Raw genomic sequence first — 13,368 nt, 5'->3', positions numbered from 1 at the left:
TTATTATTGTGCTCCAGACTAGCACTCATGTTAGCACTTTAGTTACAGTCCAATAATACCACAAATCATAATTTCTGATCAGAAATTTGCTGCTTCTTTTGCTCAGAAGAGCCAGCAATGGCCTGGGGAGAGGAAACCGTGGAAACGGAGATGAAAAATAAGCACACACTGGCTGAACTGAATAATATTTCCATTTATAAAGCTCCTTTAACAAAGCAATGTTTCCCAAGGTGCTGCACAGTAGCATCACCAAACAGTGTTAGGTTTGAAGTACCATCTTGAAAGAGAAACGGGAAGGTTAATGAAGGAAATGCCAGAACATGGTTTTTTTAATTTATTTTCCAATATCTGGGCATTACTGACCAGGCCAGCATAAACTCCCCATTCCTACTTACTCCCAAACTGAGCAGCTTGAGGCCAATTAAGCTAAGACCCTGCCTATTCACAGATAGGCCAGATTTTCTGCTCAGAAAAGCATCAGTGAACAAATTAGGTTTTTAAGCAACAGATGAATGGTCTTTACAAACACCAGTGGTTTTTGCTAAAATAATTTCAGAATATTGACTAATTTAACTCCCACAGATGGCACGGTAGGATTTGAACTCTGCTCTCTAGATTACAAAACCCTATGGATTACTAGTCTAGTATTCAATCACTGACCTTGGCTGCTGAAGGCATAACTAATTAACACAGAGGAATTAAACTTTGAGGACAGGCAGCATCTGTGGAAAAGAGTAAACAGTCAACATTTCAGGCAAAGACCCTTCATCAGGTCTGATGAAGGTTCTCACCCTGAAATATCAACTGTTTACTCTTTTCCATAGATGCTGCCTGGCCTGCTGAGTTCCTTCAGCTTTTTGTATGTGTTGCTTTGGATCTCCAGCACCTGCAGATTTTCTCGTCTTTGGGATTCAACTTGGAGCTAATCAACAGACCAGAATTTGAGGAATGCAGAAAATATGGTAGAGTGATAGATGGAGATTGAATTCCAGAGACACCAAACGCTAGAAGCAGTGAGGTATCAAAGGCAGAATATACCTAAAGAGATTGGGCTAGGTGAAATTGACATATTATTCCACATGTAAATGTACCAAATTGTAATAAATTAGTTCACTACTGTAATACCAAATTAAGTATACATATAATCTTGCTACACACATCAAAGTTGCTGGTGAACGCAGCAGGCCAGGCAGCATCTGTAGGAAGAGGTGCAGTCGACGTTTCAGGCCGAGACCCTTCATCAGGACTAACTGAAGGAAAAGTGAGTAAGGGATTTGAAAGTTGGAGGGGGAGGGGGAGATCCAAAATGATAGGAGAAGACAGGAGCAGGAGGGATAGAGCCAAGAGCTGGACAGGTGATAGGAAAAAGGGGATACGAGAGGATCATGGGACAGGAGGTCCGGGAAGAAAGACAAGGGGGGGGGACCCAGAGGATGGGCAAGGGGGTATATTCAGAGGGACAGAGGGAGAAAAAGGAGAGTGAGAGAAAGAATGTGTGTATAAAAATAAGTAACAGATGGGGTACGAGGGGGAGGGGGGCCTTAGCAGAAGTTAGAGAAGTCAATGTTCATGCCATCAGGTTGGAGGCAACCCAGACGGAATATAAGGTGTTCCCCTCCCCCTCATACCCCCTCTTTTACTTATTTTTATACACACATTCTTTCTCTCACTCTCCTTTTTCTCCCTCTGTCCTTCTGAATATACCCTTTGCCCATCCTCTGGGTTCCCCCCCCCGTCTTTCTTCCCGGACCTCCTGTCCCATGATCCTCTCGTATCCCTTTTGCCTATCACCTGTCCAGCTCTTGGCTCTATCCCTCCCCCTCCTGTCTTCTCCTATCATTTTGGATCTCCCCCACCCCCTCCAACTTTCAAATCCCTTACTCACTCTTCCTTCAGTTAGTCCTGACGAAGGGTCTCGGCCTGAAACGTCGACTGCACCTCTTCCTACAGATGCTGCCTGGCCTGCTGCGTTCACCAGCAACTTTGATGTGTGTTGCTTGAATTTCCAGCATCTGCAGAATTCCTGTTGTTTGCATATAATCTTGCTCATAGCTAAACTGGTTGAAAGCATACTGTATATATGCACGTGCAAAAAATCAAATGTTTGGTTTCAGCAGCTGATTGACCATGTGTGCCTACATTCTAGTTTCATTTCAGACTTCAGTTTTTGAATTACAGAGCCCATATCATTATAGAACCAGTGATACTTCCACAGGAATCTCTCCATGAATAAACACTCAAGGAATTTGGATTATTCACACTTCAAAAGAGCACAGTTTAAAGGTAAATATTTCACAAAATAAATATAATGGAACAAATCACATCAAATGATTTTTGACTCTTACATAGTGGTGGTGAAACTCTGGCATCTTCAATTTCCACTAAGCAAAATAAAAGGCCACCCTAATGTGCACAGGCACACAGACACCCACTTACAAAAGTCCTCGAGTGAAAAATGCCCCTTTAACAGGAAGTGGCTACTAATTTTATGAATAAGTGTGACTATTCAGGAAGACTTTGAGTTATCAAGTTATTGAGGAAAAGTAGCAACTTATCTGCTGCAGAACCTTCCTGTTAGATACCAACTAAATCCAGTGAAGGAAATTCCAGTAAATCTATGAACACTGGTGTTCAAAATGGGTTGCTTTAGCTAAAAATAGAGCTCAATTTTGCTTCATCATTAACAAAGAAACAGAAGGCAAACTTTTCTTCCCTCATGCGGCAACACCCCAAACCACAAATGGTTAATAGTTGTACAATTCTTAACAAAATTAATTAGCTTCTCAGATTAAAGTTGGTTGTTCTATCAATTTTGCCATGTAGGAAAAGAGTTGAATTTCCCTTTTATTTCACTGAAGAAGCTTGTGTGTCTTCTTCAGAACTATTTTCATGACAGTCATGTCACAAATTAAACATGCTCTTGCAACTTATATTCGCAGAATACCTTTAACGGTGAGAAAACATTCACATTGCAACACACAAAGGTCAACAGAAAAGTGAAAATGAACAGTAATCCAAAGAAGGAATTTGCAGGACTATGTAACAGCTTGGTCAATGAGCTCAACATAACATAGAACATAGAATAGTACAGCACAGTACAGGCCCTTCGGCCCACAATGTTGTGCCGACTCTCAAACCCTGCCTCCCATATAAGCCCCCACCTTAAATTCCTCCATATACCTGTCTAGTAGTCTCTTAAACTTCACCAGTGTATCTGCCTCCACCACTGACTCAGGTAGTGCATTCCACATACCAACCACTCTCTGAATAAAAAACCTTCCTCTAATATCCCCCTTGAACTTCCCACTCCTTACCTTAAAGCCATGTCCTCTTGTATTGAGCAGAGGTGCCCTGGGGAAGAGGCACTGGCTAGCCACTCTATCTATTCCTCTTATTATCTTGTACACCTCTATCATGTCTCCTCTCATCCTCCTTCTCTCCAAAGAGTAAAGCCCTAGATCCCTTAATCTCTGATCATAATGCATACTCTCTAAACCAGGCAGCATCCTGGTAAATCTCCTCTGTACCCTTTCCAATACTTCCACATCCTTCCAATAGTGAGGTGACCAGAACTGGACACAGTATTCCAAGTGTGGCCTAACCAGAGTTTTATAGAGCTGCATCATTACATCGCGACTCTTAAACTCTATCCCTCGACTTATGAAAGCTAACACCCCATAAGCTTTCTTAACTACCCTATCCACCTGTGAGGCAACTTTCAAGGATCTGTGGACATGTACCCCCAGATCCCTCTGCTCCTCCACACTACCAAGTATCCTGCTATTTACTTTGTACTCTGCCTTGGAGCTTGTCCTTCCAAAGTGTACCACCTCACACTTCTCCGGGTTGAACTCCATCTGCCACTTCTCAGCCCGCTCCTGCATCCTATCAATGTCTCTCTGCAATCTTTGACAATCCTCTACACTATCTACAACACCACCAACCTTTGTGTCGTCTGCAAACTTGCCAACTCACCCTTCTACCCCCACACTCAGGTTGTTAATAAAAATCATGAAAAGTAGAGGTCCCAGAACAGATCCTTGTGGGACACCACTAGTCACAATCCTCCAATCTGAATGTACTCCCTCCACCACCACCCTCTGCCTTCTGCAGGCAAGCCAATTCTAGATCCACCTGGCCAAACCTCCCTGGATCCCATGCCTTCTAACTTTCTGAATAAGCCTACCGTGTGGAACCTTGTCAAATGCCTTACTAAAATCCATGTAGATCACAACCACTGCACTACCCTCATCTATATGCCTGGTCACCTCCTCAAAGAACTCTATCAGGCTTGTTAGACATGATCTGCCCTTCACAAAGCCATGCTGACTGTCCCTGATCATCAGACCATGATTCTCTAAAAGCCCACAGATCCTATCTCTAAGAATCTTTTCCAACAGCTTTCCCAGCACAGATGTAAGGCTCACTGGTCTATAATTACCCAGACTATCCCTACTACCTTTTTTGAACAAGGGAACAACATTCGCCTCCCTCCAATCCTCCGGTACCATTCCCGTCGACAACGAGGACATAAAGATGCTAGCCAGAGGCTCAGCAATCTCTTCTCTTGCCTCGTGGAGCAGCCTGGGGAATATTCCGTCAGGCCCCAGGGACTTATCTGTCCTCATGTATTTTAACAACTCCAACACCTCCTCTCCCTTAATATCAACATGCTCCAGAACATCAAGCTCACTCATATTGTCCTCACCGCCATCAAGTTCCCTCTCATTGGTGAATACCGAAGAGAAGTATTCATTGAGGACCTCGCTCACTTCCACAGCCTCCAGGCACATCTTCCCACCTTTATCTCTAATCGGTCCTACCTTGACTCCTGTCATCCTTTTTTTCTTCACATAATTGAAGAATGCCTTGGGGTTTTCCTTTACTCTACTCGCCAAGGCCTTCTCATGCCCCCTTCTTGCTCTTAAGGCAGACAATAAAGGAGGAGAGGTAGAATATTAATGGAATGGTTTAGGAACATGGGTCAAAAAGAGCTGAAAGCACAGTGTCTGATGGCTGGGCAAAGGCAACAGCATTTGAGGCAAGTGGGACCTGATACACATATTTCAGATTTAAATTTATGTATCACACATACATAAAAATATACAGTGATGCGTCATTTGCATCAACAATCAACACACCCAAGGATGTGCTGGGGCAGCCTGTAGTTGCCGGTACACATTCTGGCGCCAACACTGCATGCCCACACTGCTCAGCAAAATAGCACAAGCAACAAAGGAACAACAGTGAAGCAAGCCCTATTCCTCCATCCCTCCTACCCACGCACATGCGCAGCCCACCAAGCCCAGGACAGGCCGTCTTTCTCAGCTTCCAATGGACATGGATTTGTAGAACTGGGCTCCAACTTCCCCAACAGACTTAGAATATTGGATATAACATCTCAATAAATTAGTACGCGATCTGCGTGGAGAGACAACTTTGCATCTTTGTTCACCTAACTTTGGACACAAAGCCGAAGTTAAACAAACAGTAGTATGGAAAGAGAATTTAGAGGTGGGGAGGCAACATTAACTTCAGCAACAGGCTGGTTTTCTAAGAGTACATTGATACGTCAGTCCACCTCCCTTCCCAATCTCTTATTTGCTTTGATATTAAACTGCTCAGTAGTGGTTCATCCTACCAAATGTTGAAGGACTAGACAGGATGGATTAGGAGAGGATGTTTCCTATGGTGGGGGTATCCAGAACTAGAGGGCACAGCCTCAAAATTGAGGGGCGAGGTAAGGAGGATTTTTCCCCCTACCAAAGAGTAGTAAATCTGTGGAATGCTCTGCCACAGATTGCAGCGGAGGTCAAGTCCGTGGGTATATTTAAGGTGGAAATTGATAGTTTCCTGAATGGTCAGGGCATCAGGTGAGAAGGCAGGTATATGGGGTTGAGCGGGATCTGGGATCAGCCATGACGGAATGGCAGAGCAGACTCGATAGGCTGAATGGCCTGACTCTGCTCCCATTTCTAATAGTCCTAGATGTCCTGCCATGCCCTCCATCTCATTTTTGGAAGTGCAAAGATGAAAATGTTTAAGTTTGAGGAGAAAAGGAACAGCATCAAAGCTGTAGACGATGGGAGATAAGGACATTACAGAGTATAACAATTTACGGTTTTTACGGTTATCATAACAGAACTGTCAGGAAACTGGTACAAGCCTGCAGATGAGAACTTCTCAGAATGAAGTCAGAAGCTTTACCCATACCCTCTACTTTCCTAAGCTCCATGTACCTATAGTCTCTTAAAAGACCCTGTCGTTCCCACCTCCTCTACTGCTACCCCATTCCATGCACTCACCACTCTCTGCGTAAAAAACACCCTGACATCTCCTCTGTACCTACTTCCAAGCACCTTAAAACTATGCCCTCTCGTGCTAGCCATCGCAGCCCTGGGGAAAAGCCTCTGAATATCCACACGATCAATGCCTCTCATTATCTTGTATACCTCTATCAGGTCACCTCTCATCCTCTGTCGCTCCAAGGAGAAAAGGCCAAGTTCACTCAACCTATTCTCATAAGCCATGCTCCCCAATCCAGCCAACATCCTCGTAAATCTCCTCTGCACCCTTTCTATGGTTTTCACATCCTTCCTGTAGTGAGGCGACCAGAATTGAGCACAGTATTCCAAGTGGGGTCTGACCAGGGTCCATATAGCTGCACATTACCTCTTGGCTCCTAAATTCAATCCCACGATGCACCATATGCCTTCTTAACCACAGAGTCAACCTGCATAGCAGCTCTGAGTGTCCTATGGACTTGGACCCCAAGATCCCTCTGATCTTCCACACTGGCAAGAGTCTTACCATTAATGCTATATTCTGCCATCATATTTGACCTACCAAAATGAACCACCTCACACTTATCTGGGTTGAACTCCACTTGTCACTTCTCAGCCCAGTTTTGCATCCTATCAATGTCCTGCTGTAACCTCTGACAGCCCTCCACACTATCCACAACCCCCCCAACCTTTGTGTCATCAGCAAGTTTCCAGCACATCCTCTTCCTTAATATCTACATGCGCAAGCTTTTCAGTCCCCTGCAAGTCATCCCTACTAAAGTATTCATTAAGTACCTCCGCTATTTCCTCCAGTTCCTTAAGTTGGGAGGTAATTAATTTAGTGAAAATGGTATCAATGGATGGATAAGGTGAGCTTGTCAAAAAATACATTACAGAAAGCAAGAAAGTAATTAGAGAGGGAGTAAATGGTCTGAGCAGAGGAGGCCAAAGGGAAAGCTCTGGTAGGCAAGGAGAGTAAAGTTTTACGCCATTGATTAGATGTTCTCCAGTGTGGGAAAAAAAAGTAATCTCTCTCTCAACAGTTCTTTTGTGGGAATTTTTCAGAGGCAGTAGAGTGAGAGAGAGAAAACAAAACAAGGTAAAAAATGGAAAGAAAATCTTTAGATACCTTTGCTATTCCGAAGGAGAGATGGTTCTGGCAGTCTTGCATGTGTTCAACATGGTGGATAGCTCTCAAAGCCAGTTATCCACCAGAAAGACCACAAGACATTAGAGAATTAGGCTATTCAGCCCATCAAATACACCGCCATTTGATCTAGGCTAATCTATTATCCCCCTCAATCCCTTCTCCTGCCTTCCCCTTCCCCCACCCCCTTTTTGACACCTTTAATTATCAAGAACTAACTTGGCCTCCACAGCCATCTGTGGCAATGAAGTCCACAGATTCACCATCCTCTGAAGAAATAGCTCTTAAATAAAATGCTCACGTTTGCAATGCTTGCAACTGAAGAAAAGAAGAGGGCTCTGTTCGGGGGAATAAATACACCATCCTTGGTCCACATGATCAAATGATTTATTTTGACTTATTCCGATTTATTTGCTCCTCCATGTACAGCGATTAAATCTCTTCTTTTGCTCAAGGATGAGGAAACTAAACAAAAAGAGCCATTCATTATAATCATCAGCAGTAAATCGAACCATTCTTTTCATTTTAAATCTTCGTCTCCATTTAGGTTTTGCATGGGAATTTTACTATGGCAAGAATCCCACACTAGAGTCGTGACCAGGAAAAAACAACTTGAAAACAATAAAAAACAAAATTAAAACCCTTCAGTTACATTAATTCAAAGGTGTAGCTTTTAAGAACTGTCTTTTAAGTACGGACAAGCAATTTCTTTTCTTGCTGCAACATGCAACACAAAGCAGGTTTCCACTGTAGTTGAAAGCTCTTCAGTGAATTATGAAGTTATACACATTGCCACTGAAGCTCTGAACCTTAACCATTCCACAGCAATGCACTGCATCACTAAGAGTCACTTAATCAGCTGCTTTATCCTAACTCTTCAGCTCAGTGTCAATTCCTTCTGCAAGTGACTCTGACAACAATCACTTGCATACTTAAGATTCCTTTAACATAGAAAAGGTATACGAAGAATCTTCACTGGAATTATTAAACAAAATTAGACGTGGGATCCGAAAAGGAAATACAAGCAGAAAGCTGAAGTAGGTTTTGAAGATTCAGGTGAAGAGGAGAGGAGCAAAAAGTTTACAGAGCTCATTGGGGGCTTCTGCAAGAGATGAACTGAAGTAAGGAATCAAAGGACGAGGGAAAGAGACAACTAATATGGCTGGGGTATTAGGGCGAACCTCATCTGATAACTTAATTTAACACTTTACATAACCTGAGCTAACCAATCACTGGAAAAGGAAGCCATAATCCCTGCCCTTTCCGCAATTACTCTACTTCTATTAATGAATCCATGTCCCTTTCTGTACTTGCTGAATTACATTGGCTCATGGCCCAAAGTCAGTTTTAAACTTCTTATCCTTGGTTTCAAATCTCTCCCCATGATCCTTTCATATTGCCAATCAACATCTCAAACATATACAGCAATTAAAAATATAAAAGATATCCCAGCGGGTTTCACAATTGAATTTTTAAGCAAAATTAGGACTTCAAGCCACTTAATGAGGTCTTAGGGCCGATTACCAAAAACGGTCTAATAACCCAATGTGTCAAGAGGAAGATATTTAGATTGACAATTTGAGAGTTCAGGGCCTAGATAGCTGCAGCTGACGGTGGAGCAACCGAAATCCTTGGCATGCATGGAACCAGAACTCAGTGAAGGCTGAGATTTAGGAGCAATTTTGGGCTGGCGGAGGTTAAAAGCAAAAAGGAGATATATGAGAAGGAAGATAAACTTAAAACTGATACAATTAGGTCAGAAGCTATCTCAGCAGACCCCAGGGTCGAAGATTAAAGAGAACATGTCAGAAGAAGATATGGAAAGCAAAGTTTAAGATTAGATAAAGTTTAAAGAGGGAGGTGGACAGACAGCTCGAGGAAAGATGTGGGACCATCAGCATAAGATTGCAACAATCAAGTGCACAGCTAACTTCTATGTTGGTTGATGTCTCAGCAGTGGATCAGCTGAGCTAAGTGTAGAACCACCAACAATTACCTCTCTACTGAGAAATTTAAGAGGCTTCTGAGGTAATACTTTTGGAACAGGAGAAGCCATTACAAAAAATTCACTGACTACATAAAACAATGTGGGGATGAAGCATCAGCCAGCTGGAGAACAGTTAACAGAAGTCAAATCTATTATGTGCAGATAAGTCAAGTGCAATGGGAGAGAGGAAAATCACTATCAAAAATGCAGTCATTTTGGATACAATTTGTGGCTTTGATTAGATTTCACCACCATCACCAAACAGATTAGTTGAACGTATTCAAATGCAAATTGCAGTAAAAGACTGAGGAATTAACTACACAAAAATTTAGAAAAGTGATAGTGTTCAAAGAGCAAGTCATGCTTTTCCAAGAGATGGTGGATGATGACAGTCCAACAATCCAGGGGTGAGATCAGTATCTTTCTTGACTCAAGATATACACCATGAACTAAGCAGCATCTTCCTCATAAATTTTCAATAACTGTAATTAGTGATATAGTGGTTGAGGAGGAATTGTTTGCATATAAAAATAGAAAAAAGCTAACAAGCTATCTTCTCTCTCCATGAATGTTCATCCCTTCCCTTCATTCAAACTTTAATAATACCATGTGACTTTTACCATCCACGCGGCAAGCACACTCAATTTAACATTGTCTTCAAATGTTATGGGAAAGTATTTACAATCACAAGACAAAATGAACTCTACTTGGGGATGAAAATAATGAAAAGAATAAGAAAAATGCTTATTGAGCTACCCCATGAGTAATAGTCATTGAAAATTGCTAATTTCTACAGCAAGAGACACAACTTTGACAAAATCTTGTGTCATACTAAAGAGTTGTTTCCTGAAACAGGAACTCTCAGTGACTTAAGTTTTATATAGAGCCTTCAATGTCCCAAAACAATTCTTGGTACTAGCAAGCAACATTTGGCAGTCAGACCTTGAGATAGTTGGCCGAAGGTTTGATGTAATAAATAAGCTGAATTGAAATGACTTTATTACTCACATACCTCATATACATGAGATGTAAAAAGCTTTATGTTACATCTGTCAAAATGTGCAATTTATAGTAATTCATAATAAATAGTATATACAACAGGATAGCTAATATAACATAGAAATACAATTGTATCAGTATGAATTAATCAGTCCGATGGCCTGGTGGAAGCCATCCCGAAGCCTGTCGGTCTTGGCTTTTATGCTACAGCACCATTTCCGGGATAGTAGCAGCTGGGAGTTTGCGGTTGGGTGACTTAGGTCCCCAATGATCCTTCGGGCTCTTTTTACACACTTGTCTTTGTAAGAGTCCTTAATAGTGGGAAGTTCACATCTACAGATGCACTGGGCTGTCCACACTGCTCTCTGCAAAGTCTTTCGATTGAGGGAAGTACAGTTCCCATACCAGGCAGTGATAAATCAGAAATAAAGTCAGATTTTTAAGATCAAACATTTGGAGAAGGGAATATCAAGATAAGTACCAAAACTTGGACTCTTGGTAACTGGAGGCAAGACACCAGGGAGAAGTAATTGACTCTGAGCTAGTCACGATCAGAAATGAAGGAATGGACAAAAGTGTTGCAGTCACAACTCTTGATGGGAATTACAACTACGTTTTGGTTAGTTTAGTATTGAACTGACAAACCAGAATAAGGGATTCTCGCCCATAGCCAGAATTACATGGGGATGGCTAAATGCAATGCAAGGTAGGCCCAAGCAAAGATGAAGCTAGATGATACACGCTAAGTGGGACGCGGACGGAGTTAATAACATGAATTGATGATGTGAAACTTATACTGGATCAAATAAAACGCCAAAGACTGGGCAGTCTGACTCAGACTGTCGGCACTTTTCTGATTATGAACAAAAAAATCACTAGAGAGAAAATACATATTGTGGTGAGATAGACTTCCGAACATATTTCTCTCTCTGATTGGTGCGATTGTTTTACGCATGCTTAAATTGTACAAACTATGAAACATTAATCCCTAGTGGACATGCAAGTACTGTACTATGTTTAAGTACAGATTGATGCGAACTGACTACAACTAGAGCAAGTGTAACCATAATAACAAAGCGAAACACTAGACTCTCAAACACTTCAGTCGACGTCACAAATTAAAAAGGTTGGGTCACCCAGCAAACGCCCAGCGAAGAGAACATTCCAACAGTACTAACACCAATCATAGGACACTCCCTGGGTACACTGTATTTTCTTTTTTAAAAATGCTACACTGCGGTTTTAAACACTTCTTGGACACAGTCTGAAACCAGATTCATCCAGAAAGCTGGAATAAATCTCAACAGCAGGAAGCTATTTACCAACAAACTACAACGCTACCGGGTCCCCAGCCACTCCAAGGGCAGCCTTGAGAGTTGCAAAGCGCGCATCCACCTGAGGTGACCAACGCCGCGTGGGAAATTCCTTGCATTCACAACCGGGCAACATTCCCCAAGTGTCTACAAAATGAAGAGACGATGGAGATCCATTTCCACCAATTACCCCAGGTAGATCCTGTGGGATGGAGAAACAGCCAGCCTGCTGAAGGCATGCCTTTATCGGTGCCCGTTTCTTTCCAAATCCAGACCAGCAGTTGACAGGAGAACCTTATTTTAATATGCATCTGATCAGCTTCCCAATGCCCTTTTGGTTCTCCCCACTTCAGACTAACTCTAAGCAGCACCGAGACCAGGTTTCTGATCAACTACAGCGGAACTCCAATTTAAAACGATTAATAACCATACAGTAGTTTGCATAGGTACATTGAAGCCCCAGACAGCGAGTTGCCCATTAAGATTCTGAATAAAGCAATGCAATTGAAATCTGCCAAAATACATGGACAGGCGAGACAGAGACAGACTTTCCCTCCAGCCTCGGGGCCGCGGACATGTTCTGCTCAGGCCGGTACAAGACTTAAAAGGAAGCGAGGCCCCCGCACGGAGGAGAAGCGACAACAAGGAGGGAAACGTACCGTCCACCGCCTCCCGGTCGCTGATGTGTTGCAGGTTGCAGCCCGTGTCCTCCCGGCTGATGTCGGTATCGGTGCGGTAGGTCTCCAGGCGAGCGTGGTTCCTCCGCAGTTTGGGGCTGGACGAGACGCAGCATGAAGTAGTGTTCCCCATCTTTCTCCGGCCTGGCTCTCTCACGGAATTGGGCTTTTAATCCTCCCCTTGACTGTATGAAGGTTTCGGACCGAGCCCGAGGGAAATGGGTTTACCTCACTCGCCACACACACAAAAACAAAAAATTACACGGGGGTGGAGGGGTAAGGAATCAGTGTCCGATCAGAGATACACCCTCATCCGGCCACAGCGAGCACTGCACAGCCATCTGAAAGAAGCCGGCGAGGTTTCTCCCTTCTTCCTCCCCTCAGGCTGACTGACCCGAAGGAGCCGAACAGTTCATCTCTCTATCATCATTCACACAGCTAAGACATGTTTTCTAAAAAAAAACACTTATTAAAAGTTATCTAAAACCAAACATCCTTCAATGAAGGCAAAAATAAGCGTGCAGTTTTCAGATGAAGCCTTACATCCCCATGAAGCGTGTATCTGAAATGGTGACTTTATCTTCCCAAACAGACACACAGTAACAGCAGTGCGGTGTAACCAATCTGCTGGAGGAGTTCCGGTTCAAGGGTAGCGACCACAAAATGCTACTGAGTAACACGCAGAAGAGGAGATTCGAGTGCTCATAAGTGAACCAGTATTGCAGCTCTTGCCCCGTGGGCAGAACAGGGCCAAGTCTCAAGGCAAGACACTCCCCTTTATTCTATTCAAAAAATGGCACCCCTCCGACGGTTTCGCATTGAAAGTATCCAATTTTGACACGCCCCCTCCCTTTCTCTTGACTGCTCAGCAACAAAGTCGATGACATGCAACTCTCCCACGCCACCAACCAGTGTTTGCCCTGTCCCTAAATAACTGCACTTTCCAACAGAGTTGTCTAGT

General features: G+C 43.1%; 1 protein-coding gene across 1 annotated transcript in view; it reads right to left on the bottom strand.

Moving 5' to 3' along the window:
• The window catches only part of ccny (cyclin Y), a 252,715-nt gene extending 239,569 nt beyond the window's left edge, over positions 1 to 13,146 (bottom strand). Inside the window, exon 1 of the mRNA XM_063044375.1 lies at positions 12,390 to 13,146. Within this exon, the coding sequence (XP_062900445.1) occupies positions 12,390 to 12,540 (151 nt within the window). The 5' untranslated portion in view covers positions 12,541 to 13,146. The remainder of the gene's footprint in view (positions 1 to 12,389) is intronic.
• Positions 13,147 to 13,368: the final 222 nt, after the last annotated feature.

The sequence above is a fragment of the Mobula hypostoma genome, chromosome 3, assembly GCF_963921235.1.
Source record: "Mobula hypostoma chromosome 3, sMobHyp1.1, whole genome shotgun sequence".
Lineage (NCBI taxonomy): Eukaryota > Metazoa > Chordata > Chondrichthyes > Myliobatiformes > Myliobatidae > Mobula > Mobula hypostoma.
This window is presented reverse-complemented; position numbering and strand designations above follow the sequence as displayed.